This window comes from Terrapene carolina, unplaced genomic scaffold (assembly GCF_002925995.2).
Source record: "Terrapene carolina triunguis isolate 2854851 unplaced genomic scaffold, T_m_triunguis-2.0 Scaffold88, whole genome shotgun sequence".
In the NCBI taxonomy this organism is placed as follows: Eukaryota; Metazoa; Chordata; order Testudines; family Emydidae; genus Terrapene; species Terrapene triunguis.
Window position 1 is genome coordinate 43,623,915 of NW_020664439.1, and position 19,442 is coordinate 43,643,356.

Genomic DNA, 19,442 nt, shown 5'->3' on the forward strand with positions numbered 1-19,442 from the left:
CCCCCAGTGCAGCAGTGCCCTGAGCCCCCTGCCTGGCAGGATGAATCTGCACATCAGCCTCCGCCCCTCGCCCCGGTTTAGTCTTTCTTCCACACACACACGCTACAGAGACAGGGAGAGCCCTGCCCAGCCCCTGCCCCCAGCAGGCCTGGAGTGAGGGGGGGCCGGGCCGCCCTTGCCCTGAGCCTGAGGGAAGAGCAGGGGTGGGGGCAGAGGCCAGCAGTTTTATGGCTCTTCCACCTGAGCTGTGGGCCCCAATACCAGGCCCACAGCTCAGCCCCCTGCCTCCTGCCAACAGCAAGGTGGTACCAACACCACTCTGTGTCTAGGAAAGATCCAGCCTCCCGCCCCCTCAGCAGGCCAGGAGCATCTCCACCTCCCAGGACTTCACCTCTCCCCTTGCCCCTCTGTCCAGAGCGAGCAGCCAGCTGGAGCATAGCAGGGCACAGGGGTGGGAAAGGAAGGCTGGTCAATGTGGGGGCAGCAGGCCAGCAGCACAGGAAGGCCAGTCCTTGGAGGGAGGGGCAGGGCAAGGGCCAGCCCAGGGTGGTGGGGAGTGCCAGTCCAGGAGGGGAAGGAAGGATGGATGGATGTGGAAGGAGTGCCAATGCAGCACGGCAGGGGTGTGGGCTCGTCCACTGACAGCCCCGCTGTGCTGAACACGGTCCTGTGCAAGGCTGTGAGCTCAGGTCCCACTCCCCATGGCCCTGCCCAGAATGGGGGCAGCCAGAGGGTGACAGGCTGTGACGCATGAGCCCTCGGTGCCAGCCAGGGCAATACCTGCATGGGAGAGAAGTGGGGAGAGTGTCAGGGGACTGCGCCCTCCCACACGCTCGGAGATCCTGAGTGCTCGGGGGGGGGGGGCGCTGCAGAATGCCTCCCAGCACGAGGCAGACACACCAGGCTGGACCCGGCCCATCTCCCAGGCTGGACAGGGCCCGGGGGGGCATTTACTAGTGACGTTGTGCAGGCTCTCAGGGGAGCGGTGTGCAGAAGGGAAGATGGTCGCTCACGGGGAGGGGGAGTGTGGCCTGTATACGAAGCGTAAAGGCAAACATAGGAATTGCCAGGCTGGGGCAGACCCAAGGTCCAGCGTCCTGTCTACACCAGCTGCTCCAGCGGTAGGTGGAAGAGCGCTGCAGTAGCAGGTACGGGATAACCTGCCCCGCACAGTGACTGAATTAATCCCCGCTGCCCAGCTATCACCACCATCCAGCCCTCTAATACTCTTTGTTAGTATAACTAGATTCTCGGGGTCCCTACAAGCATCCAATCCCTCTTTGAATCTTGCTAAACGCTGGGTCTCACCAACTTCCTGTGGCAGGGCATTCCACAGGCTCATCCAGCCACTTTATAGCCTTTCATCACGGCCCCTTTTCGAAGGTAACAATCCCCATTTTTCCATTCTCCTCCCCCGCACCTCTCACTCTCCTTTCTGGGATGGGGTGACCAGCACTGCAGCCAGGAGCCAGATGAAGCCAGACCCCTAATCTCTATACCACACTGTTCTCCGGGTTATTCACTAGCCCGTTCCTTACGCAGCCTAGCAGCTGGTTTGCTTTTTTCACCACAGCTCCACGTTGAGCAGCGCTCGCCCTTGAGCTGGCCACATCGCTGCCCAGGACCTGTACCCGAGTCGATGCAGTTAAGCGAGAACTGGGTGGGGCGGCTGCGTAGCTGAGTTTTCCCCCTCCAGCGCACAGTCCTTTGTATTGATCGTTCAGCCCCTCAAGTGGCCCTTTCATCGGGCTGGGTTAGGACTCCCTGAAGTTCTGCACACTCCCCTCTGGCCGTGACTAACCTAAATACATGTGCGGCCGCTGCAAGTTTCGCCACCTCCCACCCCGCCCCTTTGCGGATGGTTAATGAATAGACCAACCACCACGGCACTAGTACAGAGCGCTGAGGCACCCCACCGTGCACCTCGACCTAGATTCTCACACGTATTTAGGCTCCTAACTCCCACTGGTTTCAAGGGAAGCCTAAGTGCCTTTGATGACCTGGGCCCTTTACTGCCGTGATGAAAATTCCCTGTTTATTCCTGTTCTTGGAGCTGTTTTTGATCCATAACAGTACCTGGTCACGCACCTTCTGAGGCTTAGCTTTTATCACAGCCTTGTGTGAGGGGCCTCATCAAAGGTCTTTTGGAAGTCTAAATATATCACGTTAACCGCTTCGGCTTCAGTCACTATTTTACTGACACATACAAAGAATTCTAATGGATTACTGAGCCAACCTTTTCCTCCGCAGGATCGGTGCTGGCTACACCCTCTCAGATCATGATCTTCCAGCCGGTTTATTATTCTACCTTTAAATTATTGTTGCAACCATGTTCCCAGGGGCCATAATTCTTCAGACCACCTCTAGAGCCTTTTCTAAATATAGGAACAATATACGCTGCCCTCCAGCCCTCTTTAACAGCAGCTGGTTTTAATGAGCGGGCGGGTTTTAGCTAGCAGCTCAGCCGCTTCTTCTCAGAGCTCCTTCAGCAATGGTGGATATATGCACCAGTGTGTTTACAGGATGCGAAGGGGAGCTGGAGTAGTGGCTGGGGCTCATGGCTAGTGGCTGGGTGGTTTGCAGGTTAACTACATAGGTCCCAGTGGAAGTGGGGACAAGGTGTAGAGGATGGGTATCTCAGGGACAGAGATACAGGATGGACGGTAGAGGGCAGAGTTAAGGGTGTTTGGGGCAAGTGCATCTACATTGCATGAAGGTATTTACTAAAAAGAACCAGCTCCTCAAACCATCACACTGACTTTTTTATTGGGGAATTTCCTTCGTTTCCCCCCATATTTTTGCCACCAAGAGATTTTTTACATGACATGTGACACCCTGGGAAGGTGTTTGTTTCCTACTGAACAAACTGACAAGAGCCCAGGCCGGGAGGGTCAAATGCTCTTCTGCAGGTTCCCCGGTACCTCGCTGTGGCTCTGCAGACCTCTGAGGGTCAAACCGTTCTCTGTAAAATGTCTTCCCCCATAAAACAGCCTGTGCAGATTCCCCGGCAGTTAAACAGCTCCGAGCGCCCCCCAGCGCAGAGCAGCAGGACTGCACAGCCCCTCAGGCAGGAACCGCTGGCCTCACCCAGGCTCTTCCAGGCATCTCGGTGCACTTGACCCAGGACTGTTTGGCCACCGGGGCAGAGGAGGCACCCTGAGCCCAGGGGCTCTGACGCTCTCACCTTGGTGGCTTTAACCCGTGCAATCCCTCTGGGTGCGCGGAGGAGGGGTGGGAGGTCACGAGCGCCGCTCCTCCGGGGACGGTCCCGGCACGTAGCTCCTGGGCGGCTCCACCAGGTAAGAGTACGAGAGCCCAACCATGACCTATGGGAGCAGAAGAGCCATCAGCATGCGGCCCGCGGGGCTGGAGGGGCAGGATGGGGAGGGGCAGGCAACCGTCTCCGGGGTGCTCACCATCAGCAGGCTTAGCAGGCCCATCATCACCCCCAGCATGATGTAGAGGTTTTCGGTCAGGCCTCCAGCCCACAGGGGCCCCAGAATGGTGGCGATTCCCCCCACTGACCGTCGCAGGCCGTGGCTGAAACCTACAGCACGGGAAGAACACAAAGGGTTAATGCTGCCTGCCGTCCCCAGCTCCTACCACCAGGGGGCACCACGCCACCGAGGGCACTGGCCTGCCTGGGGTGTGACCGGAAGCAGCCATGCTGCATTCCCGCTGGCAGCCTCTCCGCGGGTGGGGGCCTTGCCTTTCTCTTGGTGGGGAAGCCTGAGCGATCGCGTGGCACTACACAAGCAGATAATGGCCATCTGGGAGCCAACGAGACTGCCTCGGTGTTGGGCCGTATCCCCCCCAACCAAAGGAGCGAGGCCGCGGGACTGGTGGGCCATCCCAGCACAGAGAAAGACAGAATGGGAGAGGGGAGGTCGGCGACAGAGAGAGAGAGAGAGAGAGAGAGAGAGAAGCAGCCCCCCCGTCCCCCAAAAGCAAGTCCCACGGGACGTGGGGCCCCACACACTTTTCTGCGCTGGCCCGAGAAGCAGAGCGGTGGTCTCTGTAGTGCGTCCTTGCCTCCCCGTCCCGCTGGATCAGAGCGCCGGTCTGCCAACGGTACCAGCTGCTTCGAAGAGCGTTCCGTCCCCAAGCTCCGCCCAGTCCCCCTCCTCCCCACTGCTCACACCACGGGGTGGCGGAAAATACTCCACCAAAGACTCACAGACGGCCCTGGGAGTCGGAGGCCTCGGTTCCGGGTCAAATCCAGGGTGGGGTGGGGCCGGAGAGAAACGGTTTAGAGAACATGACTGATGAGGGAAGGTTATAAAACTGGGCATGTTTAGTCTAGAGAAAAAGGGGGGAACCTGGTAACAGACTTCAAATGTGTTCAGGGCTGGTACAAAGAGGACGAAGACCAACCGTTCCCCAGGTCCACTGGAGGTCGGACAAGAAGTAATGCGGGTGATCGGCAGCAAGGGAGATTTAGGTTAGAATCAGGAAAGGGATCAGGAGGCTGTTTCTGACTCGAAGGGTAGTTAAGCTCTGAGCCGGGCGAACAAGAGAGGCTGTGGGGTCCCCATCGTGTTTTAACCGGTGGTCTAGATCTATCTGGCCCTGCCTCAGGCTTGAACTCGATGAGCTCTCGAGGTCCCGTCCAGCTCTACATTTCTGACAGGCCGGGAAGGTCGGTGGCCCCCGGTCACAGCAGTAGGCAGAGCCACGCTGGGTTCCCTGGCTGCTTCGCCCTCCCACCTGTGCCCCCCCAGCTCTTCCACCCTCCCCTGTAAATTCATTCAGCCCAGTCATTCAGGGAGGCCTGCCAAGGAGAAGGGTGTCCCCATTCAACTCTTTGAAACAGGCCACCCTCATTACCCCTACAAAAGTGATTTTTCCTCCCTTGGTATCCTACTGTTAATTCAATCGTCTCGTTAGCACTCACCCCCACTTGGTAAGGCAATTCCCATCTTTTCACGTGCTGTATGTTTATACCTGCTACTGAATTTTTCACTCCATGCATCTGATGAAGTGGGTTCTAGCCCACCAAAGCTTATGCCCAAATACATTTGTTAGTCTCTAAGGTGCCACAAGGACTCCTCGTTGTTTTTGCTGATCCAGACTAACACGGCTACCCCTCTGAAACCCATTCATCGGGGGCAGGAGTGGCTCAGATCACCCCGGCAAACCAGTCGCTGAGCTGAGAGGGACCCAGCCAGCTCCGCCAACACGGAGCGGATGCAGGACTCAGCGGCTGGAGTGGGATAGAAATTGGACCCTGGGAATCGGCGTTTGATCAGAAACCCAACACAGCCATGTGAAATGGAAACCCCTGTCTTGGAAAGGGGGCCCGGTGCCACGGTTTAACAGCCCCCTCCTGGGACAGAGCTACCTGCTCGGACACCAAGATCCTGACAGACGGGCCAGACTCAGCCCCGGGGTAACTCAGCTCCGCCAGGGCCAGGGAGGAGTCAGGCCCAGCTTGGGCGGGGGGAAGCGAACGGTTCCGTGCTCTTCAGAGCAGCAGCCAAGATGCCAGCTGCCCCGCGCTGCTGCCCTGGTGTCCCTACAAGGCGGGAGGGGTGGGAGAGGCTGACCGCACAGAGGTCACGTGTGTGTTTTAGGACACCCATCTCTAGGGTGCCCTTCATTGTGGTATCTGGGCTTGGAGCGAGGAGGGGCAGGCAGGCATCTGCATTTGGGGCATGGCTCAGCTGGTCCCAGGGCAGACCGTGCCCTGAAGGGGCGTATGGGGCTCGGAGTGCCGCTGATCTCTCTCAGGGCAGGTAGGAAGTGGGCACCAGGCCCCAGCCCGGGCACCGACCCCTCCCTGAGGCTCACCTTGTGTTCTCTCTGCTGTGACCTTGGAGAAGAGCGAGACCTGGGAGACAGCCACGAAGGGGAGCCCCAGCACCTGCAGGAACACGCCGACCACCAGCTCGGACAGCAGGACGGGAAAGCTCCCTGTGGGCAGCAAAGCAGACATGGCAGGGGGGTGGATGGGCCCGGCGTGCAAAGAGCCCCAGACACTGGCAGACTCGACTCAGGGCCTATGGTCGTTCTTGCCCGGTAGACGGGCAAGCCCCTGGCATGCTCTGCCCGGCCCCAGTATGCTCCAGGCTAAGTTGCTAGCTTTCCGAATCAGCAGAGGCCCAGATGTTCATGACTCTGGGCGCCCATGAGAGCACCCCCTGCTCCCTTCCCCGGGCACTGAGCAGGGAGAGGGGCCGGGGAATTGCAGCGCCAGCCCATGCTGCCTACAGCGGCTGAGCATCGCCACCACTCATCCAGGCAAGGGGTCTCCTCTCCACCACACAGCCCCTGCTGGGCCACCACAGGGCACTGCTGGGCCAGCCTGAGCCATGCAAGGTGCCACGCAGCCCAGGGGAGCACTCCAGAGCCATGCCAGGCTCCTGTCCCCCAATCATCCCTAGCCAGCGAACCAAACCCCCTGCCAAGCGATTCCCCAGGAAGAGAGGAACCTGAGAGCCCAGAAGGGGAGGGGGCAGTCAGTTACCTTGGGGCCTTGCCAGGAAGAGCAGGCACCAGACACAAGCCACGTTGCAGATGACCAGCCCGAGCACCAGGATCACGCGGTCGGGGAGGCGGCTGCTGAGGCAGCGCACCAGGAAGAAGCCGCAGATCACCTGTGTGGGGGTGGGGGAGATGAGTTATTCCACAACCCCCGGGCCAGGTGCAAAGACCAGTCAGAAGTGGAACCCTTCTGCTGCTGGGGGAGCCAATCGGAGTCGGGGGGGTGACCCAGGGTGGGGGCCTGAAGGGAAGGAGGGCAGAGCAAGCCCCGCATAGGGCCTCTTGCGGGCTAGCAGCGCCCGAGAGCCAGCCAGCACCAGGCCCCCAGCGCTGGGCACACAAGCACATGCTCTGTATTCCCTTATCAGAGGAGTCACTGCTCGCCAGGGCCCTGCCCTCCGCCCTCACGGCCTCAGCACCACCGCTCGCCCTTCCCCTGGCTAACAGGCCGGCCACGCCCGGGCATAGGTGCCAGCCAGCAGAGCCAGGCTCCAGGAAACAGCCTGCGCCATGCAGGTTGGCAGGGCCAGGCCATAGGCTCTCTGCCAGCAGGGCATGAGGTTTCCCCAGCCTGCAGCCCACCCTGCCCTAGCTGCAAACGGAGACCGCTGGCAAGGACGCCCCGCTCCGCACGCTGCGGGAGCAAGGGCAGAGGAGAGGTCCCACACCAGTTCTGTCTGGCACTCTCCCCTCCCTGCACTCACACCGGGCCAGCCCCACCTGTGGGAACAGCGAGGGAGCCGGGGTAGCCAGGCAAAGACATTTCAGCCCCGTCCAGGCCGGTGGAGGAGCATGAGACCCTGTCTGCACCAACGCTCCCAGAGGGGCTGGAACAGGGCCGCAGCTACGGGCTACGCAGGAGAGGCCTGGCTGGACGGGACCCCAGCATCACTAGCCTCTCTCACTGCCTGGGCTGGACAGAGGAGATCGGGGCTGGAGGGCTGGCTCAGAGGACGGCTTGGCTTAGTGATGAGGACGGGGGGGCACCGAATGTGGCTCTAGGCCTAGATCTCCTTCCACCCCATCCCCAGTCTGGCTGTACACACAGCTAAAGCATGGGGTAGAGAACAGGCAGCACCTGCAAATACCTGAAGGATCCCAAAGTGGGGAGGGGGGCAGGTCACCAGGAAGGCCGGGGCAAGTGCTGAGAAATAGGGTCAGACATTCATAGGTCGCGAGCGCTCTCGGCAGGGTCCGGATCGTGCGTGTGCACACGCACCGTGGGACGGGAGCCGGTCACCTGCCCCAGGCCATGTCTGCCAGGACTCCCACCTTTACAGACCCCCGGGGCTGGGGTCTCACCTACCTCGATGCCGCACAGGAAGTACATGATGCTGTTCTCGAGCTCCCCGAAGCTCAGGTAGCGCTGGGTGATGGGAGTCACCATGGTCTAGAGACAGATACAGACAGGCAGAGAAAGCAACCTAGTCACACATCTGCCCACCCTCCATTCACGGCTGTGAGGAGCCCCCTCTGCGTGGGATGGGCAGGTACAGACCCTCGCCCACAAGGTGCCCCTCCCCTGCTCTGCCCCAGAGGGAGGGTTCTCCTGACCAGCACGTTGGGTCTCTGCTCCCGCTTGTCTTCCCAGAGATGGAGGTAAGCCTGGGTCATGCCCAACGTTCACCCAAATTCTGGGCTTCACAAGGAGACCTTGGGCCAGGGAGAGATGCCCACTCTCTGGGCGCCAGGTGCAGGTGAAAGGTGAACCTCACCAGGGGTCTGGGAGAGGCCGGAGCATCACATGGAGGGGAGAGGAGATCCCCTGTCCCCCTCACCCCCATACACATATCCAGAACCTGGGAAGGGCTAGACAAGAGACGCTCCCTGGACCCAGTCTGGTTGTGAGAGGAGCTGTAGCCCCCACCACCGACATGGAGAAGAACCCCCGCCCCCCAATCTCGGTGGGAGTGGAACAGAGTGACCTGCCCATCAAGTCCCCAGGTACTCACCTCCAGGGCTGTTTGGTTGAAGAGGGTGATGAACTGGGCAGTGAGCAGAACCACCACTTCCTCCCGCAGGTACTCTGCAACGACACCATGGGGACGTCACGGGGCTGTGGCGCTGGGAAGGAGAGTGGCCAGGCCCGCAGGGAAGGAGAGCGGGGGTGGAGGCGGGAGAGACATCGCCCAGTGGAACAGGTCAGTGGGCCAACCAGGCGACAGGGAAGGGTGGGGGGGTGACACAAGCAAAGTGCCGGACACTCCTCAGGGCGGGGAACGCGATGCCGCTGTAACCAGACACGCTGGGCAAGGGAGCCAGCCGGGAGAGTCTGATCCTTTTCTGGCCCTGAACTCCATCCGCAGCAGCCCCGCACTCTCCTGCATGCCAGTTTCTTCACTCATTGGCTCTCACTGTACATGGGTGTGAGCAAGAGGCGGCGCTGCCCTCCTCCACCGTCCACCAGCCCCCAGAGCCCAGCCTTTCTGGAGCACCAGCTGGAGAGTCCAGGCCGCCTTTCCCACCAGGCTGGCACGGCACCCGACTCCCTCTCATGCAAACCCTTCCACAGCCCCGTCCTGCCGGCTCACACCACGGCTTGCTGGCTGACCTTGGGCCACTTCCTTCCCCTCTCTGGGCCGCAGTTTCCCCTATTGCAACCCAGGGATAACAGCCCTGGGGGAGGGGCAAAGGCTCAGTGCCCAGAGAAGGGAAGGGACCATCAGGGTCTCCTACAGCTGGGCCTGCACTCCCCGTTCTGTGCCCAGGTCTGCTCCCTGCCCACCAGTGTGCCCGCGTGATGCTGGGTCCAGGCTGGGTCTGTGACACTTGGGTGTTGACCCATCTGCTTGCTCTGGCGCAGGGCATGGGACTCTGGGGACAAGCAGGAAGGCCCCACGGTGCCCACAGGCCCTCTCGCCACTCAGCACCCAAACAGCTCGCTGTCCGTTCCCATGTAGCTGTCCAGAGCAGCGGGAGACCCCCCCCAGCAACAGCCCCCCAGCGTCACGATCCTTTATCCACAGCTTGGGGGCTTATGCAGCTGCCAGGCTGGTGCGACGGGACACGGAGGGTTCGTCAGCACCACTCCGAGCAGCCGCCGTGCCGGGTCTGCGGAGCGCGTGGTTCACCTTTCCCCTACAAGCTCGGACCCCCTGATTACGGCACGCACGGCTGGCCTTGTGACTAGGCTGTCAGCGGCGTGGGTTCGATTCCAGCTCTGCCACACTGCCGGGAGGGTAGGATCCTGGTTTGACTGAAACCCGTGACAAATCCCCCCCACATACTGCCCAGCACGGTACTGATCAAAATGGGGGCATGCCAGGCTGCCTGCCTCTAAGGCCCCCAGCTGGATCCCCCCAAAACACTGGGCTGCAGGGGCGCTCACCTCGCATGGCGCTGAAGTTCTGAAATGGGCTCTTCTCCTTTACTCTGCCCTCCTCCTCGGCCAGGTGCCCGTTGGGCACGTAGCGGGACTCGTCCCCCACGGGGGGCTCGGCGGGCTCCCGCTGGACAGTGCCGCCATAGCTCCGGTGCTCAGCGGGCTCCTCCTGGCCAGCGTCGTGCTGCACCAAGGGCTCCCGCTCCTCCTCCTGCTGCGCTGCCAGCGCCGCTCGCTGCGGGTGGGGCACGGGCTGCAGGTCGTAGTACATCGCCGCCACCACAAACTGGAGCAGGATCCAGAGCAGGCACATGAAGAGCTGCACAGACAGACGGACACCTGAGAGCCCGGAACCGCAGCCCCCCCACCCAGGGAACTCAGGGCCGACTCCCGCGGCTGCGAGCAACGCCCTGGGATACTCACCCCCGGGGAGGTGAACTTGTTGACCTCAAAGGGCCCCAGCCGGAAGTTACAGAGCCGCAGGAAGAGGTTACAGGCGGGTCCTGAGCACAAAGAGATGGCGGGTCACACGCGGGCACTGGGAGGAAAACCCAGAGTGCGAGGAGGGTGGGACTGGCATGCCCCTCACTGCCACCAGCCACCTCCCTCTGCGGCAGGAGGGGCAAGAACGGGCACCGTCAAGGAGATGGTGGGTCTCTCACACCCTCGCCACCCCCACTCACTGCCTCTGGCAACAGCCTCTCTGCCATGGAACTGGAGATCCTTTGTCACATGCCCCCCGTCCCCGAGAGGCAGCGCCACCATGGTCTGGCACCGCACTGCCATGCCCCGGCCCCGTACCCTTCCCAACCTGAGAAACACCAGCCTCCGCGGCATCCGCCCTCAGTTACCACAGCTTGCTTTCAGGGGCACAGGGCAGCCAGAGCTGAGCCAACTCCCTGCACTGGCCCCTCTCCACAGCCGCTGGGGCAAGAACCTGGGGCAGGTGCCTCCTGAACACAGACAGGGCGTGGGGACAGCAGAGCCCCAGCTCCTGGCTCAGGGCCACCACTCCCCCCATGCTGAGGGCCTGCTGCGAACAGGGCGTGGGGGCACCCAGGGGTACCTTACCGATCAGCAGCCCGACCTGCCGGCACGCCATCACGGCAGCAAACACCGTGGCGCGCTCCTGCGAGGTGGTGGAGCGGGTGAGATAGCCAAAGATGGAGGCACCCGCTCCCGTCCCAACACCTGCCAAAAACAAGGACAGTCAGGGGCAAGAGACGGGGCAGGTGCCAAAAGCCCCCGGCACAAGCACCTGGATCTGGAGACCCTCAGCCCAGATCCACATGGCCCCCGGCTTCCCCACCAGCAGCTCTTACCTGCCACCAGCCGGCTGCCCAGGAGGAGCCACTTGGAGACGCCCATAAAGTACATGAAATTCCCTGCAGTTGGGGGGATAAAAAGCAACAGGTGACGCAGGGAGGAACATGCAAGTGCAGGCACATCCCTGGAGCCAGCGGGGCTAGCCAAGAGGCAAGCCTCATGTGGGGGGAGGGGGGCAGGCACTGATGTCCCCTGCTGGCTATAATCAACCCCACGTACACCTGTGGGAGTCTCATCCCATGGGGCTGGAGCAGGGGTAGGGTCCTTCAGAGCTCCTGGCTTCTGCACCCTAGTGTTGCAGGCAGGCAGGCAATCTGCGATCCTGCCCTGAAAGGAGCCCCTGTGTTAAAATGGCATCGCAGGCTCCACACTCGGCGTCCTGCACCACCACCCACCTGTGCAGCAGAGCACGTGGGCTGACGTAAACGGGTACTTTGCTAGCTGCCAGCGCGGCAGGCTCAGAGCTGGGCTCTGTCCGGCTGATGGGTCAGCACCAGCAACAGAGGGTCTGCAGGCTGGATTCTGCCCCACAGGGATCCCCCAGCGCCTCGTAACTGAGGGCACGATTGGGCCCTGCAACTGGACCTTGGTTAACAATGAATTCATCTGATGCCCGAGCCAGACTAGAACCCAGCTCCCTGCTGTAGCTGGCTGGCTCTGCTTCTAGGAGTAGAGGCAGGTGCTCGGGATCTCTGTAAATCAGGGGCTCAGGTGCCTGCATTTAAGAGTTTGGTGTTGCACATTTACACCCTTGTGATAAGTGGGGCTAATGCTGCCTTCCCACCCTTCCCGGGGGCCAGTGCCCGGGACACAGGCTCACCCTGGACTGCTCCCACCAGCGAAGCAGCCCAGCCGGCGGCCCCCAGCCGGCCTTCGCTTGCTCACTCACCCACTATCTCAAACACGTTGGCGAAGAGGATGATGGCTTTGGTGCGCTGGCTCCGGTCAGACCAGTGCCCGAAGAGGGGCCCTGTGAGCAGGCCGGTGAGGCTGAAGGCAGAGATGCCCAGGCCCAGGAAGTACGGCTCAGCATGGAGCGTCTGCAGGTAGGCCCAGATCGTGGGTAGAATCACCGCTAACGGGGAGCGGAGACAGACAGACAGTCAGGGGCCCACGCCACAGTGCTAGAATAGGTCCTGCCAGACCACCTCAAATGGGTGCTCGGCCCAGCCCTGAATCCAGGCTCCTGCCACCCTGGAGCAAATGGACAGCCCTGGCGGAGCAGGAGACCCTCCCTGGCTGGTCTTGGACTAAGAGGGCAGAGGTCTCTGGGTCCCCTAGGCCTGCCAGCCAGGCCTCTGATCCCCGCCCATGGCGACCGCCGACCATGCAGCCGGATCACCAGTACTGACGCATTGCTCAGGAAGGGGGAGATGCCAACCACGCAATGGCTCAAACCACCCCCCCTCTGGGCCCTGGGAGCTCCCCAGTGACTGGCGGGCATGTCACCCTCCCTTGGGACAGAAGGTGCTAGATGCTGCAGCAGCTCCTCAGACCCAGACGCAGGTGGACCCCAGCAGCACCCCATGGCCTCGGACCCCTGCCCTCCTTGCTAAGAGGGCACACCCAAGCCTGTTTTGTCTCAGCCTGCCAGAACCTCCCTCCCTCAGTCAGGGGCCCTCACCCACTACCCTAGAGCTCCTGCAAGGCCTTACTGCGAGGTGTTTACGCAGTAGCCGAGCCCCTCAGCCGGGCGAGTGGGCCGTGCTCCTCACCCAGTCACTGCCGTCTTATGTTGCACTTAACAGGCATTGCAGGAGGGAGACAGAGAAACTCCATGAAGCTCAACAGAGGCCAGAACCAAAGTCCTCACACACCTTCCCCGCACCACCAGCCCCCTGCCATCACCTTCTTTAAGCAGAGCTTAGTTGCTCTATCTGTGGCAAGAAGCCCGGGACCCTTTCCCATAGCTACCTGCCTGCCACAGCTTCTACCACGTCTGTCGTCTCTGCCCGTTGGCCTGCGTAGGCCTCTATAACGCACCCACCACAAACAGTGTCTGAGTGCTGCCAGAATGAGAAACACCAGGCCACCAGTACCAAGCTGCCCACTGCCCTCCGTGCCCCAGGTCTCACTATTCGCCCTCGCTGGGCAGTCACAGTAGGATGGCCAATGAGAAGGCATCCCCCGCTTTGCTTACGGGCACCCCCCACTACCCTGCAGCCTGCACCAGAGAGTCACAGCACTGCTGCCCCTGCATCTCCCCGCTCTCACCTTCCCTCCCTAGTTAATGATTTCCACCGGCTGCCCCCAGGAAAAGAGAACCAGCCTCAAGGTTCGGCTGCTGCCCTTTGAGACCTCACTGACATCTGCCCTTCGGGGGCTGATGCTTGTAGCATCCCACGTACTGAGAGCGCGCACCCTGCTGCCCTTTGGTGGGATTCAATCGCCCACCCCCGCCAGCCAGGGAGCCTTGCTCAGTCATTGTCCCCAGGTCTGGACTTGCCCTTCCCATGGACAGGAAGGGGGAAGGAGGAGGAGGAGAACAGGAAGGCCCCAGAGCGGAGAGTTTTCCCTGGGAAAAGGAAAGAAGAGACCTTGGGTAATGAAGGAAGAGAGGCAGGACTGGGATATGCTAGCCAAGAGAGGGAGGAGTCGGATATGAACACCGCCCACCCCTGTTTATACTCTGATGGAGCTAGCATGCTAAATACAGCAGCTCCAGCGCAGACAAACCCTGAGTGACAGGGACGAGGGTGGTGAACAGCGCCAGAATGGGGGGTGGGACAGCAAGGAGCTCCGCTTGGGTTTAGAGTGGCAATAAGCCAGCAGGATACGCTGGAGAGAGGGGCTGAGAGGTGGGGTTTATGGAGGGGACAGGGAGCGCCACGAGTCATCAGCCTAGATGGTCAGGGCGAGCGTGCGCAGAGCCCCAGAGAGGCTGTGAAGGGAGAAGCAGAGCAGGCCGAGGACAAGGCCTGTGTGACCCCAGTGTTAGCAGCAGCAGAGGTCAAGGAGGACGGAGTGGAGGCCCCGAGGTCTGGTGAGGCCATTGGTGAGATGGTTTCAGTGGAGGGCAGCGGGCAGGAGGTGGGATGAATCCAGCGGGGAGCTCAGAACAGTGGAGGTGGTGGCTGTAACTGGCACAGATGAAGGGGAGCAGTGAGCGGGGTGGGCTGGAGAGGAAAGCTAGGTTCAGGGAGAGCTTGGAGAATGGGGAATTGTTTAACTCGTGTATTTTCCCCATCTGTAACTGGGTTGCATATCATCTCTATGTACCTGGGGCCTTTTCCTTCTTGCGTAAGTTCCAGGCACTAACCAGCTCTTGAGCACACGCTGCGGTCAGTGCCATCATCTCAGGTCACGTTCCCGCGGGGACGGTGAACCCCGGCCAGCGCCATCACTCGGTTATCACCAGAGCTGAAGGAACGTTGGCTCGGCCAAGGGGAGCAGCAGATCAGCTCCTGGCAGGCTCAGTTCTCCCTTCCTCTTCCCATACGCTGTGCTCTACAACGGCCATCCCAACAGCAGGGCAGCGCCTTGCCCGGGGAGGTGGGCTCCAGCTGGGCAACCCATGCCTGGTTATTTGTGGGATAAGGGAAGAGGCCAGGGATCTGGATGAATCTGCAGGTGCTAGGAGACTGGGTCTCTCAAAGGCAGAGGAGATGTACTCAGCAATACGTGTCAGAATTCCCATGCTGGGGCATGGATGGAAAGTCACCGAGAAGGGGGCTGGAGACGAAGCAGCTGCCGTGGGGACAGGCCCCTCTTCCCTCCCCCGGTCTGCAGTGTTCACCTGGAATGCCAGTTCTGTGCACAGCGATAAGGCTTGTATCACCAGGGCGAGGTCTCGTGCCCCTCTGTGGACGGGCGACAGAGAGCCAGGCAGATAAGGGTGTTAAGGTGGCTCTGGATTGCTGTCTGAGCCGCCTGGAGAGATGGGATGGCAAGGAGAGACTGAGGGCATGACATGCCTCTAGCGAGCCACAAATCAGGAAGGGGGGGGGAACAAGAGCCCCAGTTTCTGCTGGAAGCTGACAAAAGAGGAGACTAAATACTTACCAAAAACAAGTGCGGGGGGAGGGGCTGTGGATTCGAACAGGAGGGGGGACAGACAGGAAGGACCCTTCAGGCAGGACAGTTTCAGCTCGTCCCTTTCATGATGTCCCACCCGGACTGCAGAACGCTGTGTGTCCAGGCACCGTTTGTGGATCCAGAGCTCAGCTGGGATCAGAACGACCTGGGGCACCTGCAGCCATACTCTGAAGAGAAGCACCGCGGCCCAGGGCACATAGGGAGGCCGGAGACCCAGGTTCTAGCCTTGGCTCTGCCACTGACCTTGGGCAAATGCTCCTTTTCCCCGCCCCCCTCTGTCTGTCCTGGCTACACAGACGGTGAGCTCTTCAGAGCAGGGGCCGTCTCCTTGATCCCGGCTGCAGATCTCAACACCCGACCACGGGAAGGCCTGGTGATTGCTCACCCTGCTCAGCTGAGGGGGAAGCTCCCTGTGCTGCGTCAGGGAATGCCAGTCTCAGTGGAGACCCCTCATGGGACAGGCCACATGCTGCGTGCCCAAGAGCCTGGGATATGCACAGTGGCGAATGTTCCTCAATCAAACCTTCACTGTTTCAACACAAACACTTCATTACGGACACTTCTCGGGATGCCAGCGACTCAGGCCCTTGAATTGTGCAGCCCAGCTTCGAGCATGAGGATATCCAGGAAACCTGCTCGACAGGTAATTAATATAATCCATCAGCCACCAGAGCAGAGCCCCGGCCCCTCTAGTCCAGCAGCCTTCTTCATCACAACAGGCCAATGGCTCATCCAGGCTGGCAGCCTCCCTGCAACGGTGGCCACCCCAGGGCTTGGATTATGTCGTATCAGCTCATGGAAGGAGTGGGAGATGCTTCTGCTCCGGCATGGGGATCAGTTTAGCCCCTGAAGCAGGAGGAGCAATAGCGCTTGCAATCTTATCCTGGGTAGCGAAATAGCAGCTGGGAAAGGGTAGAGTATCGAAACCCAGGTCCACACGGTCTGGATCCATCCTTGGTCCCTTCCTGCAATAAAATCACTGACCCCTTAGGGGCTCTCGGGTAAGGGAAAACCAAACAACGGTACCAAGAGAGGGGAGGGAAATTGGAGCTGATGGACCCAAGGAGTCAGAAAACGCCAATCAGTCCTGGAGACCGTCTGCAGCCAACACAGCCCCCTCTACTGAAAGAAGGGGGAGAAGGGAGTAGCTGCGAGCTCACCTATAACCAGTGCCCCTGCCCTGCTCCCTGGCGGGCTGGGAATTCTCAGCACACTTGACAGACTGTTGGCAGATGTAAGTCAGCTGGGGGTGCCGAAGGCTGGCACCCAGCGGCAGTGCCTCCTCCAGTCCCACCCTTCAGCTGACCCTGGAGGATGAGTTACAGACTCAGATTCCAGCTTGTAAAATATTAACAGAGGAAACTGGGAGACCAGCTCTGCTTCAGCAGGGGCCCTCCGGTCCCCCCACACCACCAGGCTGTGTGGAGGAGCTGGGGGGCCTGCGAGACCCACTCCAGGCCTAGCAATTCCCAGCACCTCGGGGAGCACTGGGGAACGTCCCACCGAGGGGTAAATGTCGCAGTGAGAAAAGAACAATGTATCTAAAAATCCATATAGAAACAAACCCACAGACCCAGCCAGCCCCACTGCAGGGCCTGCCGGGCTCCCCAAACCCCTCCATGGCTCTCATCCACCATCGCTCCAGTCCCAATAACGGCCAGTAGAGTTGCAGGAGACGCCCCACAACTGAGCTAAGATGCCCATGTCTCCTTCTAAACTGCTACTGCAATGTACCAATCCCTTTGCTACCCCCACCAGCTTGTGAGGGGAGGAGGGGCACAAGCACCTGGCCCAAGGCATCGCCATTAAAATATTGATATTAATTAATGGAGATATCCTATCTCCTAGAACTGGAAGGGACCTTGAAAGGTCATCGAGTCCAGCCCCCTGCCTTCACTAGCAGGACCCAAGTACTGATTTTACCCCAGATCCCTAAGTGGCCCCCTCAAGGATTGAACTCACAACCCTGGGTTTAGCAGGCCAATGCTCAAACCACTGAGCTATCCCTCCCCCCCGGTCTCCAGTCCTGGGGTTTCAGACAAGGGCTCGCTGCCTCAGGCTGCTGCTCTCACATGGGATTGCTTGACCCAGCCAGAAAAACAAGGCAGCACAGGGTCGCATGCCAGAGGCAGGGCACAGGCAGTTCAGGTGTGCTGGCAAGAGACAGGACCAGCCCCACTGCAGGGTCACACGGCAAATGCACAAGGGGGGCTCCTGAGGTAGGGTGGAGGGGGGACCAACATGATTCCAAAGGCCATCTGCTCTGTTCTCTAGTAGAATGATGACAATCCCTGTAGCCTTCACCTCTCCCCCCACCCCACCCAACCCCTCCACTCCCCTGTTCAGAGATTCAAGAAGGTCTCTTCCTTCCTCTCATGCTATCCTGGCCTGACTATTGCTGGGCCCTGATTCTGAGCCACCTTTCCACCTGCCCAGTTCCAGGCTCGGCTCGGGGCCTGCTCTAACTGGGTGAAATCCGATGGCCTGCACTATGGCCCCTTCCGGCCTTCACATCTATTAACCCAACCTGTGACCATCTATAATAGCTAGAGTGCAGAGTGGGGCAGCTGTACCCAACCCCGCTGGGCCAGGGGGATACCTGACTGGGGGGACTCCATTGCAGCACAAAGGGTCCAGAATGCAGGCCAGAATCAGAGCCCAGCTCTGCCACCAACTTGCTGCCTGACTTCAGGCAAGTCATTTCCCCCCAGTGCCTCAGTTTCCCCATCTGTGACATGTCAAGACAGAGACTCACCCTGTCCACCAGGTCCATTAACATCCATAAGGCTCAGTCACTACAGTGATGGGACCAGAGATGAGCAGACTCGCAAACCCACCCTCAGGGGCAGAGTTTCCACCTATGGGACCTAAACCAGCGGGTCTGTCATTCATGGACGAAGCGGGACTAGGCGCGTGGGTGCCCCCTATTGGCGCAGCAGCTCTGCAGGGCCCATGGGGGGGCCCCAAAGGGAGTGGCGGTGTCTGGAGGAGTCACCCTCCGGGTTACGGCTCTACCACTCAGTGCCCGGCCCTGGCTGGCAGGGCATCACCCCCTGTCCATCGCCCCCTACCCCCAGAGCTCACCGTACTCAATCCCTCCCGAGAGGAAGAGGAGCCCAATGGTGAAGTTGGTCAGTTTCTTCTTCCTCTGATACTCCATAGACCCTGCTGCTTTCCTCCCCGTGGCTGCGGAGGTGCCGGTTCCCTGCAGGACTCAGAGCCTGGCTGCGACGTCTCTGCTGCCAGGGGCCATCGCTGCTGCTGCTACGCCCAGCCTCGGTGCCTAGCCGGGCAGCCCTGGCCTCTCGCCAGCCCTTCCTAGGTGCACATCGCTAGAGGCCCCGGCTCGCCCCAGCCCCCCACGCGGCCTCCACCAGGCGAGCCCGCAGCTGAGAGCAACCGGCTCCTCCTCTCCCAGCGCGCCTCGGCTACCAGGTGTGCAGGGCTTGTGGGCAGGCGCCGCCCCTCCCGGCCACAGGCGCCTCTGAAGGAGAAGCAGCAGCTGTGTGTCCCCCCACCCCGGGAATGCGGGCGGCTCAGCACCGCCTCCTGCGATCCCCGTGGCTGGGGGCTCCGGCTCGCCGCGCAGGGGGGCTGTTGTTGGCCCTAGTGCAGGGGAGGGACTGGAGGGAGGGGGATCCGGAGTCTCAGGGACAGGAGGGGCAGAGAAATCTGATTAAAGAGTTAATTGCAATCGGTTAATGACCAAGCCCGGGCACTTGGGCAGCATCTGCTCCGCGGCAAGTCGGGCCCCCAAGCCCCTTCCCCAGCCAGCACGGGGGGTGGGGATGGGGGGGTCAGGCAGGAATCGGCCAGGGGGCCTTGGCTTGCCCTCCTGGGCGGGGAGCGAGAGCTCAGCGAACCACCCACCTGGGTGGGAACCGCAGGGCGGTTTGAAACAAGAGCCGCCTGCAGCCGGGAGTTTAAAGGGCGGCCCCCGCCACACCCCTGGGCCTGAGAGATCAGGAGACCCCTCCCCCGCCTGAGTTATCACAACAGTCCCGCTGCGCCCCCCCCCCTGGGGTTGGGCGGGGGCCCCCCCCCCCCCAACCCGGAGTGGTCCCCCCCCCCCCGGGGTTTGTGCGGAGCGGGGGTCGCTGCTGCTGCCCTGGGTGTTTGTGTAGGGTCGCGGTGCCCCGGGGTCTGTCTGGGTCTCGCGCCTCAGGGGAAAAGGAGGGGGGTGGGAGGGGTTTGTGGGGGGAAGCTGGTCTCTGGGGCGGGGCACCTAACGCCCCGACTGGCGCTGCCCGCAGGTGGAGCAGACAGGGACAGAACC

At 61.0% G+C, this 19,442-nt stretch overlaps 1 protein-coding gene across 2 annotated transcripts; it reads right to left on the reverse strand.

The window, feature by feature from the left end:
- Positions 1 to 681: 681 nt before the first annotated feature.
- Positions 682 to 18,538, reverse strand: LOC112112565 (major facilitator superfamily domain-containing protein 8-like). 2 transcript variants are annotated; one of them, XR_003369715.2, is made up of 13 exons: positions 18,251 to 18,538; positions 12,021 to 12,206; positions 11,128 to 11,190; positions 10,877 to 10,996; positions 10,229 to 10,308; positions 9,812 to 10,124; positions 8,436 to 8,509; positions 7,790 to 7,873; positions 6,467 to 6,596; positions 5,791 to 5,913; positions 3,417 to 3,547; positions 3,185 to 3,326; positions 682 to 780 (listed from the first exon to the last, which is right to left on the reverse strand). XR_003369715.2 is itself a non-coding variant. In XM_026650080.2 (12 exons), the coding sequence occupies exons 1-12, from the start codon at positions 18,324 to 18,326 to the stop codon at positions 3,240 to 3,242; spliced, it is 1,467 nt and encodes a 488-aa protein (XP_026505865.1). In that variant the 5' UTR covers positions 18,327 to 18,538; the 3' UTR covers positions 2,765 to 3,239. The 2 variants fall into 2 exon arrangements, 1 of the variants encoding a protein (XP_026505865.1); XM_026650080.2 differs by lacking the exon at positions 682 to 780 and having other exon boundaries at positions 2,765 to 3,326.
- Positions 18,539 to 19,442: the final 904 nt, after the last annotated feature.

Coding starts and splice junctions, on each gene's coding strand:
- LOC112112565 (XM_026650080.2), bottom strand. CDS start 18,326: ATGGAGTATCAGAGGAAGAAGAAACTGACCAACTTCACCATTGGGCTC. Junction 12,207..18,250: donor CTCGGGAGGGATTGAGTACG/GTGAGCTCTGGG, acceptor GCTCCCCGTTAG/CGGTGATTCTACCCACGATC. Junction 10,309..10,876: donor GCAGGTCGGGCTGCTGATCG/GTAAGGTACCCC, acceptor CTTTGTGCTCAG/GACCCGCCTGTAACCTCTTC.